Raw genomic sequence first — 20,832 nt, 5'->3', positions numbered from 1 at the left:
TATGTAGTCAACCTTTAGCTTTAGCTAATAATAATAACCTTTTAAGAGATAAATAAATAATAAATGTAATATTTTTCAAAGAACAATGGTTTAATGACTTACAAACATTAGTCATTGTATTTTCTTTAAAATTAACCTTCAAAGGTTCACGGGATTGTTTGGAAACTGAATGACGTTTGTGCGTTTTATGATCCTCCTCTGTGACAGAGCAGCCAGCTCATGTTGTGACGTCTGCTGAATCTTTATTCATCTGAGTCATTTCACATGAGTGTGAGCTGTTTTATCTGTGAAAGGTGTAAAAGCTGTAATACACAGATGATGAGTCGTATCACAGCTCTGATTGATTCTGTGACCCCAGGTAGAACTGTCCAGATGTGTGGATTCTTACAGAGAATACAGTTTAAACCTTGCACATTATTTTGCTTTAGGTAGCAGCAGTTTTGAAGCATGCAGCTTATTTGTAAAGCAGGGCTTCTACATTGTACTTTACAATTAATTGTTCACGTTTTTTTTCTACCATTGGCACCTGTTAAGCACAGAAATGTGCAAACACGTTCTGACTAATTGTCTTGTTTAGAATTCACTTGTTCTTTCAGAGTCTCCTTCCCTGGGGTGTTTCCTCTTCTGTGGAAGTTGGCATTGATATTTTGCATTGAACTTACTTAAAAGAAGTCCAACAAATACACACATTATACAAGATGTTTGAACCTCTTTTCCAGTGGTGGAGTAAACAAAACAACAGAACATGTATTTACTGAAAAGGATCATTTACATCATGTAGATGGTAAAAAAAAGTAAATAAGATCTGTATTTAAAATGTTATGAATACAAAGGTATTATAACAAAAACATCAACAGTGGCACATTTCACACCAAAAAAACACCTTGTTAAGGCTAGGTCTTTTATTTCCTTACAATCTGCTACTTGGTCGTCTGGTTTGAATCCAAAAATAATTTGATCTCAGCTCGTAATTGAGGTAGCAAGGCAAAGTAACAGATAATATTTACATTAGGAAACCTTTTAAATCTGAATTGTACTTCTTTGTACCTAAGCACATGTACCAATGCCAATTTACCCTTTGGTCACATATTTTTTTCCTACTACTAATTTACTTTAATCATTGTTTGAGAGAGGCGAGCAATAATGTTGAACTCGTAAGACACCGAAAGTAGGAACGTTTTGTTTCAATAATAAATACGTCCGGACACAATTCGTGGACGGACCAACCTATTTTCGATTAAAATTGTTAACAGGTGAAGACCACACGTGTTTCCTCGATGTAAAATGGTGAGGACAGTGGATTTCTTGTAACTTTATTCTATAAAACAAGTATCTTGTGATGGGTAGATGGGGCGCCAGGAAGTGTTTCGACACATGGCAACTATTGGTATTGATACTGTGTCGATACGGTATACTGACACCTGTTGGACTTTAAAAATGGCTACACTCAAATGACACTGATTTGATGACCTGATAATATAATTTAAGTCATTGCATTTTATATAGTTTTATTTTATATCGTAATTTAAATAAAAATATATTCGATATTTTCAGATACAGTCAATAAATAATTTTACCATTTTTTATTAAAAAAAAAAGTTTTTCCAACCTTTTAAAACTGAGTCTGTTACACTTTTTTGATGCAACTTCTCCAGCTGTAGAAAAGACCCGTTCACGTGGCACAGATGAGCCTGGAGTGCAGAGAAATTGTATTGTGTTGTAAATTGGATAGATTGTCCTTTGGTTGTCCCAGGATCTCGTAGGATCCTGGGACCTGGCAATATTGCACTCTTCAAGGTATCTCTGCACCTCTTGGGTGGTATCAGATGTGGCACTTTTAGTCTGCCTGCCCTTTTCAAGGTTGAGATCTTGCCAAAGGTTATCTAAAAAACCAAAAAAAATGGCATTTTAGTACATGATTTCCAAATAACAACAACACAAACAAAATAATGCTGAATAACATACAGACAGTTGTTGCATGTGGGTTTGCTACGTCAAGTGACGTCAGCACAAGGATACTTTTACAAAAGGAAAGTTTATTTAATTAAATTACTCACACAAAAGTGTATTTTGCTCAAAGCATCACAATGCTATCAAACGAAAATGTCAAATGGTATTAATAAGAAGGCGTCAACTTGAGTTTGAGACCATTATGAAGCAGTTCATTACAGTAACAAGGAGGGTGGATCAGAACTCAAAACAGGAAATGGACAGTAACTGGAAAAACAAAATGTAAAATGAACGTGAGCAGTTCCCAGGAACAACAAGGGACTGTGAAGAAGGTGTCTTTGGCAGAGGAACTAGGCACAATGTTTTCTAAAGCACTGGCACCCTCATGAGACTCAATGAGAAAATGAGAAAATAAACAGTGAAAGCTGGCCAGCACAGACTTGCATTGCCGTGCCATGTGTTCCCAGTCCCTAGACACATTTAAACCTAAACTGAAAACATGAACATGCATAATATATAGATGTGCTCAGGATAGAATCATTTGGTGCTCAGCTATGCTAATCATTATGTACATATATCTAAACTAAACTTAATCAGCTTTACGCCTTTCTGTCTTGAAATAATCAAGGCACCTTCCTATATTTTTAGTCTATGCAGACTTAGTCCTCTATGGTTCCTGTCTCTAGTTGCATTAATTTATGATAGTTGTCAGAACCTCTAAGGTGACGGACCCATATGCACAGCTCAGACAGACGTGGATTGCGGTAAAAAGGGATTTATTAGACAAAGGCAGGGTAAGGTTCAGGCGAGGTCATACACAGGTAAGCACGACGTCAATACACAGAGGGTCAGGCAGTCTCAGGTCTAAGGACAGACAAGGTTCATTAACAGGTGAGCTCTGGTTGCAGTACAATACAGGACAAGACGATCTTGAGGTCAAAAACAAACAGGGTATTTACCAGGCAGACTCGGTTTACACGGCAGGCAAGCATCAGATAGGATTCAGTAATGGTGGTCAGAACAAGGTCAGGATCAGGAAAAAAAAACACAGAAGAATGCTGGATAGTGGTGAGTATACGCAACAATGTGGCAGTTTGCTTAGGTGAGTACTGGTGCTTTTATACAGGTGTGTGATTACTGATAACGGACAGGTGTATGTAATGAGAACCGGAAGTAGCAGAAGATAGCTGTGATCTGAATAGAGCAGGAAGTCCTTTCAAAGTAAAACCGGAAACAAGGCCAAACTAAAACAGGAAATGAACATGGCAAACCACAAAAACAACACAGGAACAATCATGGTTCATGACAATAGTATGTTCATTTTTATTTTACGAAAGTAACATGTTTAACTTTTTTTTAACTTTTGGGTTTGCCCAATTATTCTCTTTGAAATTTGTACCTTGACCTCTTACAGTTCAGATAAATGGACTGTCTTACAGTCGCATCTGTTTAAACTTAGCCAATATTGTTTCCATTCCACTGTTTAGGTCCCTTTGTTTTTTTACAATGGTCATCTCTTTTTCTTTCTCCCTCTTTCTATTACGAGATTGCACTCTCCCTCGTATCATCCTGAGAGCCATTTTCACCTCTTTGAAAAGTTTCTTAGTCATGAGACCAAAGATGCATCGTGACATTGAGCCAATCTCTTCAAAGTCATGTTTTGTAGTGTAAGTGTTACATTGGCTTGACAGGTTTTCATTGATTAACATCATATCTCTTTCCGAAATGTGCTGTACTCGTGGGGGGCGTAACAGCAGCCTGTTGAGATTTTTGCTGGCCAGCTTGAGATATTCCTTCTGCTTTGGTGGTGGAGTAGATATCCTTATGCTTTCCAATTCCCTAGTTGTAATAATAACATGAAAGAAAAAAAAGACAAGTGTGATAAATACATACAATACAAAAGTCATGCTGTAAAATGACAAGAGAAGTGCAGGTTAAAGATGCCGCTAACATGGGTTCTTGGTCTGCCCTGTTGGTCCTATTGTCCAGACTGTCAGTCTCCATGGCTTCCTCCAAGCTCCATGCCTCAGCCATCTTTATGAAAAACAACAAAAATGGTTCACGTTCTGGGGTAACGATTGTAAAATAAAACTCTTGACTCATCAATCTAGTAATAAATAAAAATGCAGAAGCACCAAATATAGTACTAATAACATCTGACTATCCAACATATTTGGCACATCAAGGCTACTGATATATATATTTTATATGATTATACATGATATATTTTTATCACAATTACACACCTTTAAATAAATAACTATTATCTGAGAATAAAATAAGGACTGTGATCATGAACAACCACGGTCTGTTTGCTTTGATGCAGCTCTCACACACATCCAGCAGATGTCAGTGCTATCCCAGCTATGGGAGAGAGGCGGGGTACACTCTGGACAGGTCGCCAGCCCATCACAACACAGAAAAAAAACCATTCACACACACGTTCACAATGGAGAGTCAACCTATTGCATGATTTTGGACTGTGGGAGTCCAAAGTCCGGCGGAGAGAACTGTCTCTCCGGCGACAGTCTCCTCCCAGCCTTCTGGAAACTGAACAGTACTGGCAAGGTATATGGGAAAGGGAGGCGTCACACAACAGTGATGCACAGTGGCTGGTGGATCTAAGGGGAGGCCACATAAACCTCCCTGAACAGAATCCAGTGACTATCACAGTGGCAGACATCCAACAAAGGATATTTCAGGTATGAAAAACTGGACAGCATGACATGATCTGACATGATCTACGCCTACTGGCTAAAGAAGCTCACTGCAATCCATGAGCGCCTGGCAGCACAGATGAACCAGCTGCTAAGGGATGGGACTGGCTAACCGAAGGGCGAACAATCCTGATAATGAAGGATCCCTCAAAGGGTACAGTCCCAATAACCTGCCTCTCCACAACATGGAAGCTCATGTCAGGCATCATCGCAGCCAAGATAAGTGGGCACATGGGTCACTACATGAGCGAAGCACAGAAGGGCATTGGTAAAGATACCAGAGGAGCCAAACACCAACTCCTGGTTGACAGAACAGTCGCCCAAGACTGCAGAGTGCGACACACCAACCTGTGCACAGCCTGGATCCACTACAAGAAAGCCTATGACTCAATGCCACACACATGGATCACTGAATGCTTGGAGCTGTACAACATCAATAGAACTCTAAGGGCCTTCATTGCAAACTTGCATTGCAAGCATGCAGGACATACATTGCATTACATGCATAAAAGGGGTATAATTTTGTAATGACATGCATAATTGTTTAGAATAAGTAAAAGTGTTGATAGCCTGTGCTGCTAAACATGATGTTTGTGTACAGAAGGACCCAGTACTGTTGAAAATGTTAATATGTTAGCAAAAATCAGAATATGAATATCAGTTCATATTTAACTTTGGGAGCAGTTTTAAAGCTGTACATTGCCAGTGAAATAAACTAACAGTTAAATAAATACATATATAGATTCATTATTCATTTAACTTTTTTCATGATTTTGTTTTCAGACATTCATTCTTTGCAAAAAGTGCTGAGGTTACTGGGCTAATCGATGGAGACAAGTCAGACTTGGAACATTTGTCTGACAATGATAATACTGTCCTGGATGCTGATTATGCACCCCCACCACAGGAGCAAAGCAGCAGTGAGGATGACAGTGGTGATGAGGGCCCCATTCCAGAGCCCATTGAGCATAGAAGAGGACAGAAAGTTGTGTGTAGTCAAGTGGTACGACAACAAACCAGTACTGATGATATCTGTTGTTCACGGTGCACAGCCTGAAGACACCTGTCAAAGCTGGGACAAGAAATTGAAACAATGTGTGACTGTCTTGCGACCAAGCGTTGTCCGTGAGTACAATATAGGGTGTAGGGTGGGTGGAGCTTTATTTTGTAGAGGTCACGCCCCACCCACCTGCAAGCCAAGATTGGATATAATTGGCTCCCAGGTAGGTGGACCAGGCTGGTGCTTTTAAACAGAGGTGAACGCCCGTTTCAAGAAGGAGGTTTAACAAACTCTGAGTTGATTTACTCTGAGTTTGCAAACCTGGAGTTTTCGGTTTCAGACCAGCTGATAAGAGTTGGTTTAAGCAACTCCGAGTTGACGGACTCAGAGTTAAGCGCGTGCACCGCGACGATACAAAGCCCTGATCAATGGAGTGAAGATATTACGAGTCACCATGGCAACAGGACAACAAAAGAGATCGGAAAATGGATATTACCTCAAGCAAATAGCGACTACGAGTCTATATTCGGTAGAAAAAGCAACACGGCTGCAGCGGCGAAAGAGAAAGAATTAGCTTGGAAGAAAATAGCTGCTCGAGTCAATGCGTAAGTTTACATTTTAATCATACAGTGTTCGGTGTAACAAATTAATAAAAATGTTAGTATTGTTGTTATATTTCACTCGTAAAGTAAGGACTTTTTCACTCATCTAAGGCGTTACTTCAATAATTGCATAAGATACCGACGTTTGTATAAATTAAAAGTGCAGTGTTATGTCTATGCATTTTTAACATCCCTGTTGTGGTTGATGTGGGATTTGTAAAGTAATGATAATTCAATAATCCAATACGTTTTATGGAGAGCAATTATTACATTAATATAATTAGGTTTTTAAAAGTTACCCAAAACACATAAGCATTTAATTTCAATTTTTATGTAGGCGCAATCCTGCAGGCATAAAAGAACGTGGCTAAAACTGATATATAATATAAAAAACATAATTCAAACAGGTATGAGGCACCATCCTATCATGGGTGTAGACTACCTGACTTTACAACATTTAACATATTAAATAACTAAATAGCATGCAGAGTATAGCAGTGCAGCAGTATTTTCAACATGGTTGTAATGTTTTCACACAGTTAAATCATTTGACTTCTACTCAGGCAATAGAAAGTAGGCAGAGGCTACAACAACTGGTGGAGGACCTGCACCTGCACCACTGACGCATGCAGAGGAGATGGCCTGCGGCATGAACACTGGAAAGCAGGGGCTAAAGGAATTCTAAATTATGCTTAAATTATGATAAGCAGTATTATAAAGTGTAATATTAAAACAGTTTATACACCGCACAAGATTTCTGATGTTTGTGTTGCGTAGCTTAAATGATGCAACTTGATCTCCAAGTATAGTGACATTATTATCTCCTCTCTGCCTCAGAGTGTGGAAGAACAGCAGGAGGAGGTCAGTCGCATTCTGCTACACAAATGCACACAGTTCAGTAAATGCCAGAGTTCAATTCTGTAAGAGTAATGAGGAACTATGTCATGTAGCTCTAAATCTTCTGTCATTTTAGTTACCGGTTAAGGAGTTGTATAAACTATATCTTATCAAGAAATTTTTAAAAAATAACAAGGAAATGGTATACTTGGACCGCCAGATTGAAAAGACAGATTTAGAAGTTGAAATTCTCAAACAAAAGCTGGAGGTGAGTATATAGTTAAAGGTGAATTGTATGAATTATTAGAAGAATCATAAAATCTAACAATTGCCTATTGTATTTGTAGGAAATGAAGAAAACCAAATAAATTATGATGTGCATTTATTCAGTTTCTTTTATTGGTGGTGGTGATGGTTGATTAAGACATTGTGGCAAATCACATCTCTGACTGTCCATCCACCCTGCAGATTACCATGATGGAAGGAGTCTTCCTCAGGGTCTTGTATTTGTAGGGCAGGGTGTTGCTCCCCTCTAATAATTGCAATATTGTGGAGAACAACTCAGGTGTAACCCTGAGGTGACGTAGGCACTGAAGACGTGCTTTCAACAGGCCTCTGGTCATTTCCACCCGGGCTCTTGTTCTGCAGGGCCACATTAAAGCGCTGCTGGGGGCCTGCTTCAGGTTCTGGGTGAGGGGTCAGTAGTGTGGGCTGCTATTAACCCCTATCTCCAGCAGAAAGCCGTCAATCTCTCCTAGAAGAAAGTTTACATTACTTTAATGCTGCATAGAAGTGCTCCTGTGAGTGTGAGTGCATGCATTGAAATAAGTGTATATGACATACATGTACTTACCACAGTGCAGCCTGTTACTTAGGGTTGACTCATGATATATGAGTCATGACCAGAGCCGGGCCACTTGGCCTCCACGTTTGTGATAAGATGTGCAGCATCACATATGATCTTGGTGGCGTAAACAATGATACGTCAGTTACAGTATGGTGATGTAGCCTTTGACCATTAGAAAGAGTAGTCAGTGCACCTGTACATTTATTAGTTTATTTCAGGTCACAGCAAGATGTTATTAACTGATCATCATTTTTCAGATTAGCCTCAATGAAACAAATTAAATACCACATACCTGCAATCCTGTGAAACTCCTCTTTAATGGGTCTGAGGAGTTTGTGACAAGGAAAGCGCTTGAGGTCAAACTTTTCTACATACAGTGGCTTCACTAATGTAAAGAAAATTACTGTTTGCGAAAAATACGTAACGCAACACAAAGAATCTGCTGGGATGTAACGTGTCTGATGTATGGGGGGATAAGATCTCTTTGTTGGCTTTTGGCTGGTGCCCATGAGCGCAGGTGAGAACCTGAGTAAGCACCGGGAAGCACAGCTGTGCTACAATCCATACTACTGCTTTGGGTCTGGATACAACAAGTGACCCACGGGTTTGTGCCCCTCCCCAACGCTGCTGTTTCTGGCTTCTTTTTGTTGTGCAAGATGCATGATTGTGAAAAAAATAATTACTCATCTTTTATTTGGGAGAATTCCAACCAAGGGGTTGGAGCTCATCGCTAAAGATGAATGGACAAAACTACCAGTGGAAACATGCAAAAAGCTGGTCAGTTTAATAACAAGTGTTAGATTACTATAACAGCCAATAAAGGCTTTTCTGTTGATTATTAAGAACTTATTGAGAAAATGCCACTATTTGTTCAAATGTATATTAATGTAAATGTAAAGATGAAAATACTTGTTTTCCTTTTTTATTTCTCTTCTACATCATATTATTAAATTCTGGGAGAAGCCTGTGTCACTTTTGGTCAAAAGAAACTTGCTTGTTGAAGGGAAAGTAACTTTAAGTTAGAAGATATTTCGGGCTTGACTGTAACTATTCAAAATTGATTAACTTTTCTACATTGTACTTCATTGTACCTGAGTACATGCACCAATGCTAATGCTAATTCCCTTATGATCACGTATTTATTTTTTTTTTACAACTATTTTACCATTATTTAAACGAGACGTTCAATTATGTTGAACTCATAAAACACCGGAACGTTGTTTTTTCTATACAATACATGCGGACCCAATTTGTGGACGGACCAGCCTGCTTCCGGTCAAGTTGTCAACAGATCAGGACCACACGCGTTTTCTAATTGTAAAAATGGTAAGGACAGTGCGTTTTTGTAACCTTATTTTGTAAAACAAGTAACTGCAGCGATCGGGGGACGAATGAAAAATTTTAAAAAGCAGCGTTTGTGCCTACAACTTTTAACCATGTGTTTTTCAGCCGAAAGCCCAGAAAGGAAAAGCCTCGGAGAAAGTGGTTCACCCGTACAGCAGACAGGCTGGCTACCTGGCCCGAGAAGAAATCAGACTGAAGAGAAAAGAAAGGTGAGTGGCGAAGAAAGTAAAGCAACAGAAAGACAATCTAAAGCGTGTAGAAATAGCGACGTTAAGATTATTATTGTCAACATTTTTTCCTTTGCTAGATAACTTTTGCTGCTCTATTTTTAGCTATAATATTCTCCCAGAATGTTAAATTTGAATAAGGTCTGAAACTAGATCAAAGTTTGTATCTGTCCTAATAACCTCTTACCTAATGACTAACATTAATTGTTTAGATCACCTTAATTTAATTGTCATCTCCAATTCTGCAGACAAAAGACTGACAAAGCCACACGTCTGAACTGCATTGGTGAGCTTGTTTATAATGTATCAGATTTTTATCTTGGCTTAATCTTATTACATGTTACAAACAGGATAAATTAATTTAAATTAAACATATTCCCTTTGCACTCAGGTGAGAAGCTGTTGTGGTTCCAGGCTCAGTTGGATTCAGAAAAGACAGTTTACACCAAAAAAGATGCCTGTGACATTATTGAGAGGTGAGGTCATTTCACCTAATGAGCCTCAATAATCGTGATACTAATGAAGTTTTTCATGTAGTAACATCAATTTTTAGTGGTTTATATAATGAGTAATTTCTGCTGATGCTGATTAAGATTTTATCATCATGTGAGAGAGTCAAATAATTAGCTATGTGTTTTCCTGATGTGTGGTCAGGTACATTCACAGGTTCGATTCTGAACTTGAGCAGATCCAGCTGATGAATAGCATCAAGGGACGTCAGGGTCGTCTCCATGGCGCCCGAGAGGCCGTCATCAAACAGACCATGGAGCGAGAACTAGCGCAGTTTGAGGGCGTTGGATTTGGTGAGTTTTCTCCGTATAAAAGTATAAATGTGTTACAAATGTATAAATTTGAGAACCTGTGTTTTGTCTTGTTCAGAGATGCCAGACATCATCAATGCGAAGCATCTGAAAACATTCAGGTGAGTATATAAGTATTACAGCCCAAGAGACTGCTAATTATATATTATAATCACCTTTCTTTAGCATTTTTGCAAATTTGCAGTGTCTCAACAACAATCTTGTGTATGTGTTGAAACTGAAACAGTCATCTTCATGATACTTTGATATTTATTTTATATCTTTTTTGAAATTACGTCGCTTTTAATAGATCTTAATAGAATAACACATGTCATTTCTGTGTCAGTGTGATGCAATGAAGCTTCTTTTGGGATGTTGGTGTGATTACAAAGCATAAAACCTCCTGCTTTAAAAAATGGCACTGTATTGTCTGCTTTACTATAAAATCAATCATGCCTATGATCATATGTGCCACAGAACCAATGCTGCCTTTCTTTATCTTTGTTGTGTTTTTGCAGGGAGTGGACTGGTGATTTGAAGAAACTTCCAAATATTAAATTGCGTAAAGTGTCAATAAAAGGTCTGACCACGCAAAATGAAGACGAGACAAAGGCAGCTGAAGAGGATGAACCGGATGATAAGGAAGGAGGTGTTCATCAACCTTGATTGACCTTTGACCATCAGGTTGTCCTGTGTGCGGCATGCTGCTACTCCTTGTCTGTGCAGCAGGTGGCACCAAGACGTCAGAGACTGAAGTTAAAACTCATACCCTCCTGGTGTCTTGTTGCTCAGTAACACCAAACTGTCAAGGGTTCTACATTCATTATTTATTGCACAAACAAATATAAAGTGTGACCTGAATCATCCATTTTATATCCAATCAGAGATAGAAAAAATGTTTTGACAAAGATTTCCAGTGCTCTACTGTTGTTATTTAAAGACGAAGAAAAAAGGAATTTCAGTAACACAGGTTAAAAAAACCAAATTAAATTAATAGAAAAGTGAAACGAGTGTAAACAACAGTGTGGTTTAGAGGATTGACAGAGTAGTGACTCTGACTTTATCTTCAGTTTGAGATCAACTTTGTAATAATTGAATGTAAAAACATGAACTGTGAAAGCTGCTGTTTAATCGGTGTGCAATTACCGGACCTCGCAGAGAAGAAACACATAAAGCTGCAAACTGAACAAACTGTCAAATGCCTGGGCTACTTCATTTAAGAAATAAAGCTGTCCTATGGTACGTTTTAAAGGATTACAACACCAGATATTTAGACTGAGCTAAAGATACTGTTTTAATAACTGACTTTGTCTTGTTACATTTCTTTGGTGACTGAAGACCTGATTGTCCAAAAGAAGCGTTAAGGCCTCCCTATGCTTCAAATGAGGATCTCTGTCCAATCAAACAGTGTGTGGATTCATCTCTTTTGTCCAGTTTCTTCAGGGCCACTGACCAGGTGGTGTGTAGGTGTGTGCAGGCTCTGAACCTCTGCCAGGCTTTTTTGCAGCACCAACGAATGCCCACAGCATGTGCTACTATTCACATTTCATCTCTCCTCCCACATGAAAGATTTCTGCAGAGTAGCGCATGTCTGGGAAAGAAGCAGTCGTACATTCATTTGAAGCACATGGAGACCTTTGGTTAACAGCATCCTCATTCTTCACACCTTTAAACTAAGCCAGTGCAGTTTCTTAAAAGTGCATACAGAAATAAAATGGTGCTGATTTAACACAACTAGTCTTTACACAACTTCTGATGGCTTTAGTTTCCTTTCCAGCTCTTTGCTCCAATGGACATTCGCGCAACTGCCCTTTACCCTTTTGACCCTTTGGCCTGTCGGTTCTGCCTGCTCACCAAGTGGCCGCTGCTTCCTCCTTAAACCCATTCATTGTCTCTCACCAGCTCAGTAATCACAGGAGCTGAGAAGAACGCATTAAAACACAGTGAGTCTACATCACATCGGCTCGTGTGTGATTCTAGAGTGGGACAAAGATCAGACGGGGTTTTGTGCCGGTGCCACGGCCTCCTCCACTGACATGTCCGAGTCCATCTGTGCTTCTGGAGCTGGGTTGACGGGAACCTCCACAGCGTCATTCTTGCCGTTGGTGATGCCGCTGGGCTTGGCCTGAGGGGTGTGCAGGTCCTTCTCGGGGCAGTTCTGCACAGTGATGATGCGATTGAAGGCCTTGAGGCGGCGCCACAGCTGCAGATAGACCTTGCACTGGATGTACATGAAGATGAGGCCGCCCGTGAAACCTATGGCCACCACGATCAGCTTGGTCCAGAAGGGCCACTCCAGCACGCCTGAGGATGCACACACACACACACACACACACACACACACACACACACACACACACACACACACACACACACACACACACACACACACACACACACACAAGCTGTGAAGCAGCTGCAGGCCGTGTCCCGGTCATTGCTGCTATGTCTGACCTGTGCTTACCATGGTGGGAATAACGCTTCTGAAGAGATATTCTCCACATATCTGCAATCAAGAGTCAGTGTAATTCCCCTTTATGACCTTAGCGGTCTGTAGTTTTTAACACAGTATATAGAGCCTACCCTCTAAGAGGTGGACAAAATGATAGATGCACCTAAGGCATACGTATCTTTTGGCCTTTAAAAGGTAATGACAGCACGGCACATCACACAATCACTGAACACAGCAGCAGAGAAGCACTGAGAGGCAGCGAAGCTCAAAATCAGCACATTTCCTTGAAGAACCAAACTGGTGCCTGCTTCAGACCACTGCACGAAGCTTCGCTGTCAAGTTTGTGAGCGTGTCGATTTGTTCGAGTAAATGTGAACGTCTAAAGCCAAGGTTTGTTGCACTTTAGACGTCTAATGTTCACAGACACTCGGCAGCGGCTTGAAGTTCACGGTTGCGTGTTCTGCACAAGCTGAACTAAACAGAGCAAACATGAACACAGCGACACGCTCCACCAGAGTCAGACAGATGTTAAGATCCAGATGTGAAAAACTCCCCGTAGAGTTTGTTATCACTAGAGGGTGCTGTAGAGTAGCAATACAACCATCGCGTACTGGTACAATATGTAAGTATTTAATCAATATAAAAACATGGAGCATGAACACTTCTGATTTAGTACAGACAGGTTTAAGCTGTATATATATCAGCACAGGGGGCACAGGCTGCTCCAATGCTCCCACACTGACTAGACCTACTGAGTTCACAGAGTTAGAGACTCTGATGATTGGGACTCATGGACTTATGACTCATGTGATGGAAAATACACCAGCAAAGCGACCGGGCTGTGGTAGCATGAATAACGTGTAGCGTTGCTTTGCAAAACATTTCAAAGTACAAACAGCGCGTTCAGGCCTTTAGTGGTGCAAAACCACAAGCAAAGGTCTAGAGAGACGTGAAGGAAGGTGGCACAGGTGGATGAGTCATGCTTCACCAGGGTCTAGACGCCCGGGTGGAAGGTGTCATCCACTGGCCTCAATGCTTGGTTGCTGCATGGGGGGGGGGGGGGGCATCCTGCTCACATGACTCAGTGATTCAAACTGTTCTGATGAGCTGTCAGCGTTTTTTTCTTTCATCCGTCGCCCTGTCACTGGTTTCGCAGTGCCACTATTTATTAAGGGAACATGGGCAGTACTATGTCCCGCCCACAACGCAGTATCTCTGCATGATGTGCACAAACTTCCTCCCTCAGGACATTTTTCTATGCGTTCTCAAACACTGGCCCCTTTGAGGTTTTACATTTTCATATAACTAGTCCATGTGGAGGGGGTCCTAACAGCACAGGGCTGGTTTTCATCAGGCCTGCAGAGTCTGGACTAAAGAGAAGCCCTGCACAATTTGTTTATTATTGCTTGAATGATGCTTTGGTTGTCTCTCTGCGCGTCTCTGGGTTGTGAAGCGGAGGTGGAGCAGTACTAACCGTTCTTTCCCAGTCTAATCTCCTCAGCGGTTCTCTTGACCAGAATGACGACCGACCACAACATACACACTATTGCTATCAGGTGGAACAGCACCGAGCAGAAGATCTTTCTCCTCTCGCTCTTCGACATGTGAAGCTTCTCCCACTGCAGGAAGAAGAAGAAACAAGCAGAGGCGACAGATGAGACGCAGAGACTCGGATCCCGACGCCTCGACTGCAGCAGCAGCAGCTTTTCACAGCTCAGTCCTGGACGTGGACGGGCCTCGTACCTTGCGCAGAGGTTTGAGCTTCATCTCCATGACAAAGTCGAACTTGCAGAGCTCGCAGCAGCGCGTGTCCGAGGACTTGATCCACTGGTTGAGACAGGCCTGGTGCACGAAGCTCAGGCTCCCGGTGCAGCGGCACGGCATGAGGAGCGGGCACTCGTCGTCGCCCTCACAGTGGCAGATCCTGCAGAGACGAGAAGCCCGGCTACTGTCACTGCAGTGGGCAGTTCTGCCTTGACCCTGATGGATGAGCTGGAAGCACACACACGCGCGCACACACGCCTGCACACACGCACGCACGCACGCATGCACGCACGCACACACACACACATGCATGCACGCACGCACGCACACGCACACACACACACACACACGCACTAACCTGCAGACCTCCAGCTCAGAGTCATCAGAGCAGAGTCGCTGCACGCCCCCATTCACACCGCAGTGTTTGTGCGCCGTGGGCACACACGCGCCTCCACCAGCTGATCCCCTCTCCTGCTGTTTCCTGGCGACCGGCTCCTCCGCGTCCTCCGTCATTGAGGAGCTGCCCCTCGGGCTCCTCTCCATCTTCCCTGAGCCTCTGTTGCCGTGGCGCTTCTTGAGGCCCCTGCCATCCTCCACCAGAGGCCGGTTCTCCCTCCCGTCGTCCGAGCCCACGGACTGCAGCTCCATGGCGTCCGTCCGCTCCGCGCCTCCCTTGGCCTCGTGGGCGCCGTCCCGCTCGCGGCTGCTCCCGCTGCGGCGCCGCGCCCGCCGCGCCTTCTCCTTGCTCCAGCTGCGCGCCTCGCGCCACGCCTCGCCCTCCGAGGACGAGTCGGAGCGCGGGGCGCCGGCGCCGCGGAGGCGGGGCGGCAGCTCCCTGCGGCTGCGCTGGGGGCGCTCCCGCTGCTCCCCCCTCTCGCTGCGGTCGGAGCCGGGGTCGCTGCGGTCCGTCGGCGCCGCACGGCCGACGGGCTCCACGCAGTCGAAGGCCGTGCAGCTGCCTCTCTTCCGGCGGTGGCGCCGCTTCACCTGCTTCTTCTGGGCCGGGGCGGACGAGGCCGGCATGGTGCCGGCGACCGTCGTCATGGGGACGCGTGTGTGTGACTCAGAAACATCCTCTTCTAAAGGAATCAGCTGTCCAGGACTGAGCGCACACGCACACACACACACACACACACACACACACACACACACACACACACAGATGGAGACAGACAAAAGTCACAAACTATGGTTCTGACGGAGACTCGACACAAATGATGAAGTCAAACAGTTGAACCAGCAGTTCTGGCTGAAGGTCACAGGAAACGCTGGATGTGGGAATGAGTGAACGTGACGTGACAAACGGCCACAGCACTCACACGCCGCATCCTTCCACCCAACTGAACCGACGGACGGACGTCCAGCATCCGTTAAGGGAGCGCCGTGAGGCCTCAGCGCCCATTCTAGCTTTGTTTTTGCAGCCGACCACGTTAATTCATGCTCCCGCTCGCTGGAGGAGGAGCTGCGAGCTGAGCTTGTTAGTAACGCGCTCCGGTGCCCGTTTCTTTAGGGTCTGAGTGTGTGTGAACATCAGCCTGAAACCTGTGTGCAACGTCTTCTGAGCCATACCTGCATATGTCCTGGGATGATGGGGTGATGGACGTCCTGGAGGCTGTGGTTAGTCCTGTAGTGGAGTTGCTGGCCTGAAAACATAAGGAGATGCAAATTACCCACTCCACGAGAATCAGTTATCAGTAAATCATCAGTGACTACGATGAGGATTAATGAGGACTTAAGGTGGCGGTTAAACAGATAAACAATCCAAAATAAACATAGAGTTCACATACTGCTAGCAATATTTAGCATGTGCACTGATTTTTATGGACATCTGACAAATGTCAGTCCAGTATCGACCCTCATGCAGCGCGTGGTCTCCTTTAACCCTGGGTTTCCCTCCATCTCCTGCACATCCAGCCTAACCCTGAAAGACAACGTGGCTGCACACCATGAGCGGTGGCGCTGGACGTGGTCCTGTGGAGGTGAAGCAGTTACCTTGGAGATGTTGCTGGATCGACTCCCTGAACGCCCCGGGCCTTTGCTCCCCTGAAGAGAGGGAGAGAGACAGAGAATCATTAGAGAGCGCGGCGCAGGATGGAGCTGGTAACGGCATACAGTGTGTGTCTCACCATCACACAGCAGTATTATGACAAAGACCCATGTCAGGCCAGAAGCCAAGTCACGTCAGGGCAGTTCTAATGTGAATGTAAAATGAGCACAAATCACATCATGTGAACTTTGACTCTGAACAAACTACCTCAAAGATACAGTGGCCCCAGGATCGACCCCTGTGGGATCCCAGGTTAGAGCCAATATATCAACAGGACTTTCTGCTGCCAACTTATATTTGTTAACTAGCTATTTTTATTTATTTGAGCTATTTTCTATTAGCTCGCTGCATGTGGCAGCCCTGTGGCAGAAAGAAAGAATCTACCTGAAAACAAGTGGTTTAACCTGTAATTAATTAATTGTAATTACACGTTAGTGTAGCTTAGCCACGTGTACATGCTGTTTCATTGGGACCTGAGCTAAAACCAGTCAATCCTATTACCTGACTGTCCCGGGAGGTGTTCCTATTTAAAGGCAACTTAAGGCAGGTGTTCTCCAACTACCAGGAGCCGAGACGATGCTCTGCTGCTAAACCTTGAAGCCGTCCCTCAGACGCCTGGTTTCACTGCCTGCAGCGTTTTAGAAGCCAGTGGGCCGCGCTATGTGGGAGTAACACAGTAATACAGCTGCATAAACACTACTCACTGTGTTATTGTGGCACAACCATACACATGTAGATCTGACAGGGCTTCACTTTACAGTGGGAGCGAAACCAAAGGCCGAACGCTGCAAATGCAAGTTAGTTCTCTATTTCCTCCTCCTGCCGGTGTTTGTTGACTCAGGCTGTTGATTCTGTTCAACCTGCCCCACGTCTACAACAGAGGAACCACCTGTCTGCAGAAGCAACAGCTCATAAATGTAGTACATCCTGCTACTACTAGTGTGTGTGTGTGTGTGTGTGTGTGTGTCTCAGCCTCCTCCCACAGCATCTGTTTTACACTTTATGTGCCACCATTTATGTTTTTTACACTTCAGACAAAGTGAGAGAAGAGCAAGAAGGAAGCACAAACTCAGTGCTTGGTAGCTTCTGTTGGAGCGTTGGACTGAGAGGACACATACACAAACAGACTGTGTTTTATTCTGATTTCCCCTATAAATTATTCTTCTTCGGCCAACTTTGGGAAAAACACCTGAAAGCATTTCAGTTTAGAATCTCATTATAAAATGCACCACCACTGCACAGCATCAGTTTGTGCAGTGGCTCCTTCCAGGCCTGTAGTGGTTTAGCTTCGGTTCACAAAACAAGTAAAGGAGCTCCGACTGAGCACCAACACCAGTCTGAGCCAACAGCTTTTAATTATCAGAGGATCACATGTCATTGGACGCTAAAACACACAGTTCAGTCCAAAATAGACAGACGATTCAGTGAGTCTCTGTGTGCACGTGTCCACAGAGGGGATCAAGCAACGTAGCGTGGACCCAGAGCTTTATTTGGGTTCTGAACGCTGGCTGGAGGTCAGACAACCACAAACCTGCCAATGCACCAAACAGGAGGCTAAATATCCATCATGTCATTAAACGGATGACGCTCTACAGTTCTAACCCTGGCGTTTATGTAAGGCCCCGTTCACCTCATCATGGTAAGAAGCGGCCTGGTAGGTGATTATCACAAGGTGTGACCTCGTGGCTGTGTGATGCGACGTAATGGTCAGGGCTGAGACGAGGTGACTAACGGGCGCCAGCAGCTCCTAGTGGCACGATGCACAAAATGTTGATGTTTAAACAGTTCGATTTATGCAAATGTCACCGTCAAATATGTGGGATGGACACAATCTGGAGGTTCTGTCAGCCCGTCCTTTGTTTGGGGAGCTTCAAGCAGGGGCTGCTGTCACGAGTGGAGCGTCAATGCACCAGGCAGACCTTGGATTCTGCCTGTTTCACAGACGGAGAGCGGCCCCATGATGTGACTCATTCAAACCATCACAGATATTGATTTTCCAGCAAAAACTAAAAAACAGGAGGACAGAAATAGACTGTGTGTTTTGTCCAAACAGACACAAACCTACTTATGAGTAATGTGGGGGGTGCAGGCATGCGAACAGGAAGCTGCAAACGCATCCTGAACGTAGGACTGACCTGGTTTTCACGATGCCATTTGCTGCCGTTAACAATCAGCAGATTTCTGAGAAACCTGGTGCTTTTGATTTCAGAGTGGATGAACCCAAGGCCAAATTAATAAACTAGACCTCAAAAGCCTTTTAACCTCACATCATCCATCAGCATCACATGTTTAAGTACATTACAAACAGGAAATTGTGTCTGTTTGTAGAAAAGTTCCTACTTTACTAATAAATAGACAGAGGGCTCTATTAAACAGGAAGCTTTTCCATTTTGGACTCTATCATCATCATCATCATCATCATCATCCACTCAGTACCCTGAACTCTACTACAGCAGTCCTTCCCGTTGCTATGACTCCAGTGCAACAGGTATCACAAACATCAATCTGTTGCAAGAAGCTAAATAATACTGACAAAAAGACGGCTGACACAACAACCAGTCAGGGGTCCAAACTGGGCCCCAGCTGTAAACCACTGGACTACCAGGACGCCCAGCCCACAGTCAGGAGCGGAGAAAGCACGTGTTGATGTTCTGCAACTGCTTCCAAAAGGAAATAAAAGGGAAATTACACAACCACGCTGCAAAAAATTAGGACTATTAACACTTTAAAGGTGTTATTATGAGCAGTGGCAACAAATCCAGAAGCCTCAACGATGCTCCGAGCAGCTCAGCAGCAGCTGTTTGTGCACCTGCAGGAGTTGGCAACGTGCATGAACCCAACAAAGGTTCTGTCCCTGTATTAAGTCCCTAATGCCGTCTGCGTACAATGGTCCCCGCTGTCAGGGAGAAACACTTTGCAGCATTACGCGTGTGACGTAACGCAGGGTGTCGTGATGCGACGTCCTGCTTTGTGATGCCGGGATCCGTGAGGTGCAGCCGAGAGACGGAGCGGAGGTAAAAGTCACGCGTGGCGCTGGTGTAAGTGAAGGAGGGAGAGTAGAAATGAGCGTCAGCGGGCAAACAGCCATGCAACCACCTCCTCAGGCGTCAGTCAATGAGTCGCTGGTCACAAACAACCACAACTACATCCTTCACCCTTCATCTTGAGGCGTGACCCTAAATTAAGGACTCCGGACCTCGTTCCGTCTCAGAAGCTTTACCAAAGTCCTGAGAGGTGAGAAACTCACCTCGTTCTTGTCTTTGGAGCGAGAGGCACTCTTGCCGCCGCTGGCCGGAACCACGGTTATCTGTTGTACTGGCATGCTGCTGTTACCAGGCAACGCTCCGTCGCTACTCCCACAGCATTCCCCACGCGCCGCGCCTTCCCGTCCCCGGATCCGCGTCCCCGTGCGGCGCCCGGCGTCCCATCCACGAGCTGCTTCCCGGGAGAGGAGACGCTGCGCTGGGATCGCTCGCCTTTATCCGTCCAGTTTGGCTCATGGAGCGCGGCGGCGGCGAAGCGGGATCAAATCGCCATGGCAACAGGAAGACGGGTCTGAAGATGGAGGGGTGCGAGGTCGTCACGATGACTCGGAAACTACTGAACAGCGTGGAACCTCCTCCTCCTCCTCCTCCTCCCTCCACCTGCTGAGAGAGCGAGACGAAGCCGAGCAGTAAACAAGAAGCAGCAGAAGCTGCGCTGTGGCGATGTGTGTCCGGCAGAGCCAGGATTCTGTCGTGCCTGCAGCCGTAACAAGCATACGGTCCACGGGGATTAGGGCTTAGACTAACCTCAATCGCCTCCTCTGACCAGAGGTGCTGCTAATAAGCTTACACAACTTGTATACACGCGCACACACACACACACACACACACACACACACACACACACACACACACACACACACACACACAGTGTTATACCCAACTGTTCAAGGAGTCCCTGGTGAGAAACATTATGTTACTAGAGTCTCAGTTGTCCCAGTCATGGTCGCAAAGTTGTTGGTCAGTGTGTGTGTGTGTGTGTGTGTGTGTGTGTGTGTGTGTGTGTGTGTGTGTGTGTGTGTGTGTGTGTGTGTGTGCGTGTGCGTCTTAATCACATTCTTTTATGTTGGTCTTTTGTATGTCTTTTATGTTCTGTTATGTTTATTCATCATATGCTATTATTGGGTTTGTCAGACGGAGCAAAGAGGTGAAATGAGCACAACAAGCTTCTCGCTTGTAGCAGCGTTTACACATTTTACAT

General features: G+C 44.3%; 2 protein-coding genes and 1 long non-coding RNA gene across 4 annotated transcripts; 1 reads left to right on the top strand and 2 right to left on the bottom strand.

The window, feature by feature from the left end:
• Nucleotides 1-165: 165 nt before the first annotated feature.
• On the bottom strand, nucleotides 166-5,862 carry LOC129603912 (uncharacterized). The gene is made up of 4 exons (XR_008694266.1): nucleotides 5,685-5,862; nucleotides 3,902-3,984; nucleotides 2,910-3,789; nucleotides 166-1,883 (listed from the first exon to the last, which is right to left on the bottom strand). It is a non-coding gene; the product is annotated as an uncharacterized LOC129603912 (long non-coding RNA).
• tma16 (translation machinery associated 16 homolog) lies at nucleotides 5,862-11,516 on the top strand. The gene is made up of 8 exons (XM_029157786.2): nucleotides 5,862-6,272; nucleotides 9,219-9,279; nucleotides 9,403-9,506; nucleotides 9,773-9,810; nucleotides 9,916-10,000; nucleotides 10,179-10,327; nucleotides 10,404-10,446; nucleotides 10,843-11,516. Exons 2-8 carry the CDS (start codon nucleotides 9,277-9,279, stop codon nucleotides 10,988-10,990), a joined length of 570 nt encoding a protein of 189 aa, XP_029013619.1. The 5' UTR covers nucleotides 5,862-6,272; nucleotides 9,219-9,276; the 3' UTR covers nucleotides 10,991-11,516.
• Nucleotides 11,130-20,206, bottom strand: marchf1 (membrane-associated ring finger (C3HC4) 1). 2 transcript variants are annotated; one of them, XM_055507298.1, is made up of 8 exons: nucleotides 19,835-20,206; nucleotides 16,533-16,583; nucleotides 16,110-16,183; nucleotides 14,899-15,642; nucleotides 14,520-14,700; nucleotides 14,251-14,395; nucleotides 12,789-12,830; nucleotides 11,130-12,628 (listed from the first exon to the last, which is right to left on the bottom strand). In XM_055507298.1, exons 1-8 carry the CDS (start codon nucleotides 19,907-19,909, stop codon nucleotides 12,318-12,320), a joined length of 1,623 nt encoding a protein of 540 aa, XP_055363273.1. In that variant the 5' UTR covers nucleotides 19,910-20,206; the 3' UTR covers nucleotides 11,130-12,317. The 2 variants fall into 2 exon arrangements, with proteins under 2 accessions (XP_055363273.1, XP_029013597.1); XM_029157764.3 differs by lacking the exon at nucleotides 12,789-12,830 and having other exon boundaries at nucleotides 19,835-20,197.
• Between the last annotated feature and the right edge of the window lie 626 nt (nucleotides 20,207-20,832).

The sequence above is a fragment of the Betta splendens genome, chromosome 1 (genome assembly GCF_900634795.4).
Source record: "Betta splendens chromosome 1, fBetSpl5.4, whole genome shotgun sequence".
NCBI lineage: Eukaryota > Metazoa > Chordata > Actinopteri > Anabantiformes > Osphronemidae > Betta > Betta splendens.
Note: the sequence above shows the minus strand (reverse complement) of the source record. Positions and strands in the feature narration are given on the sequence as shown.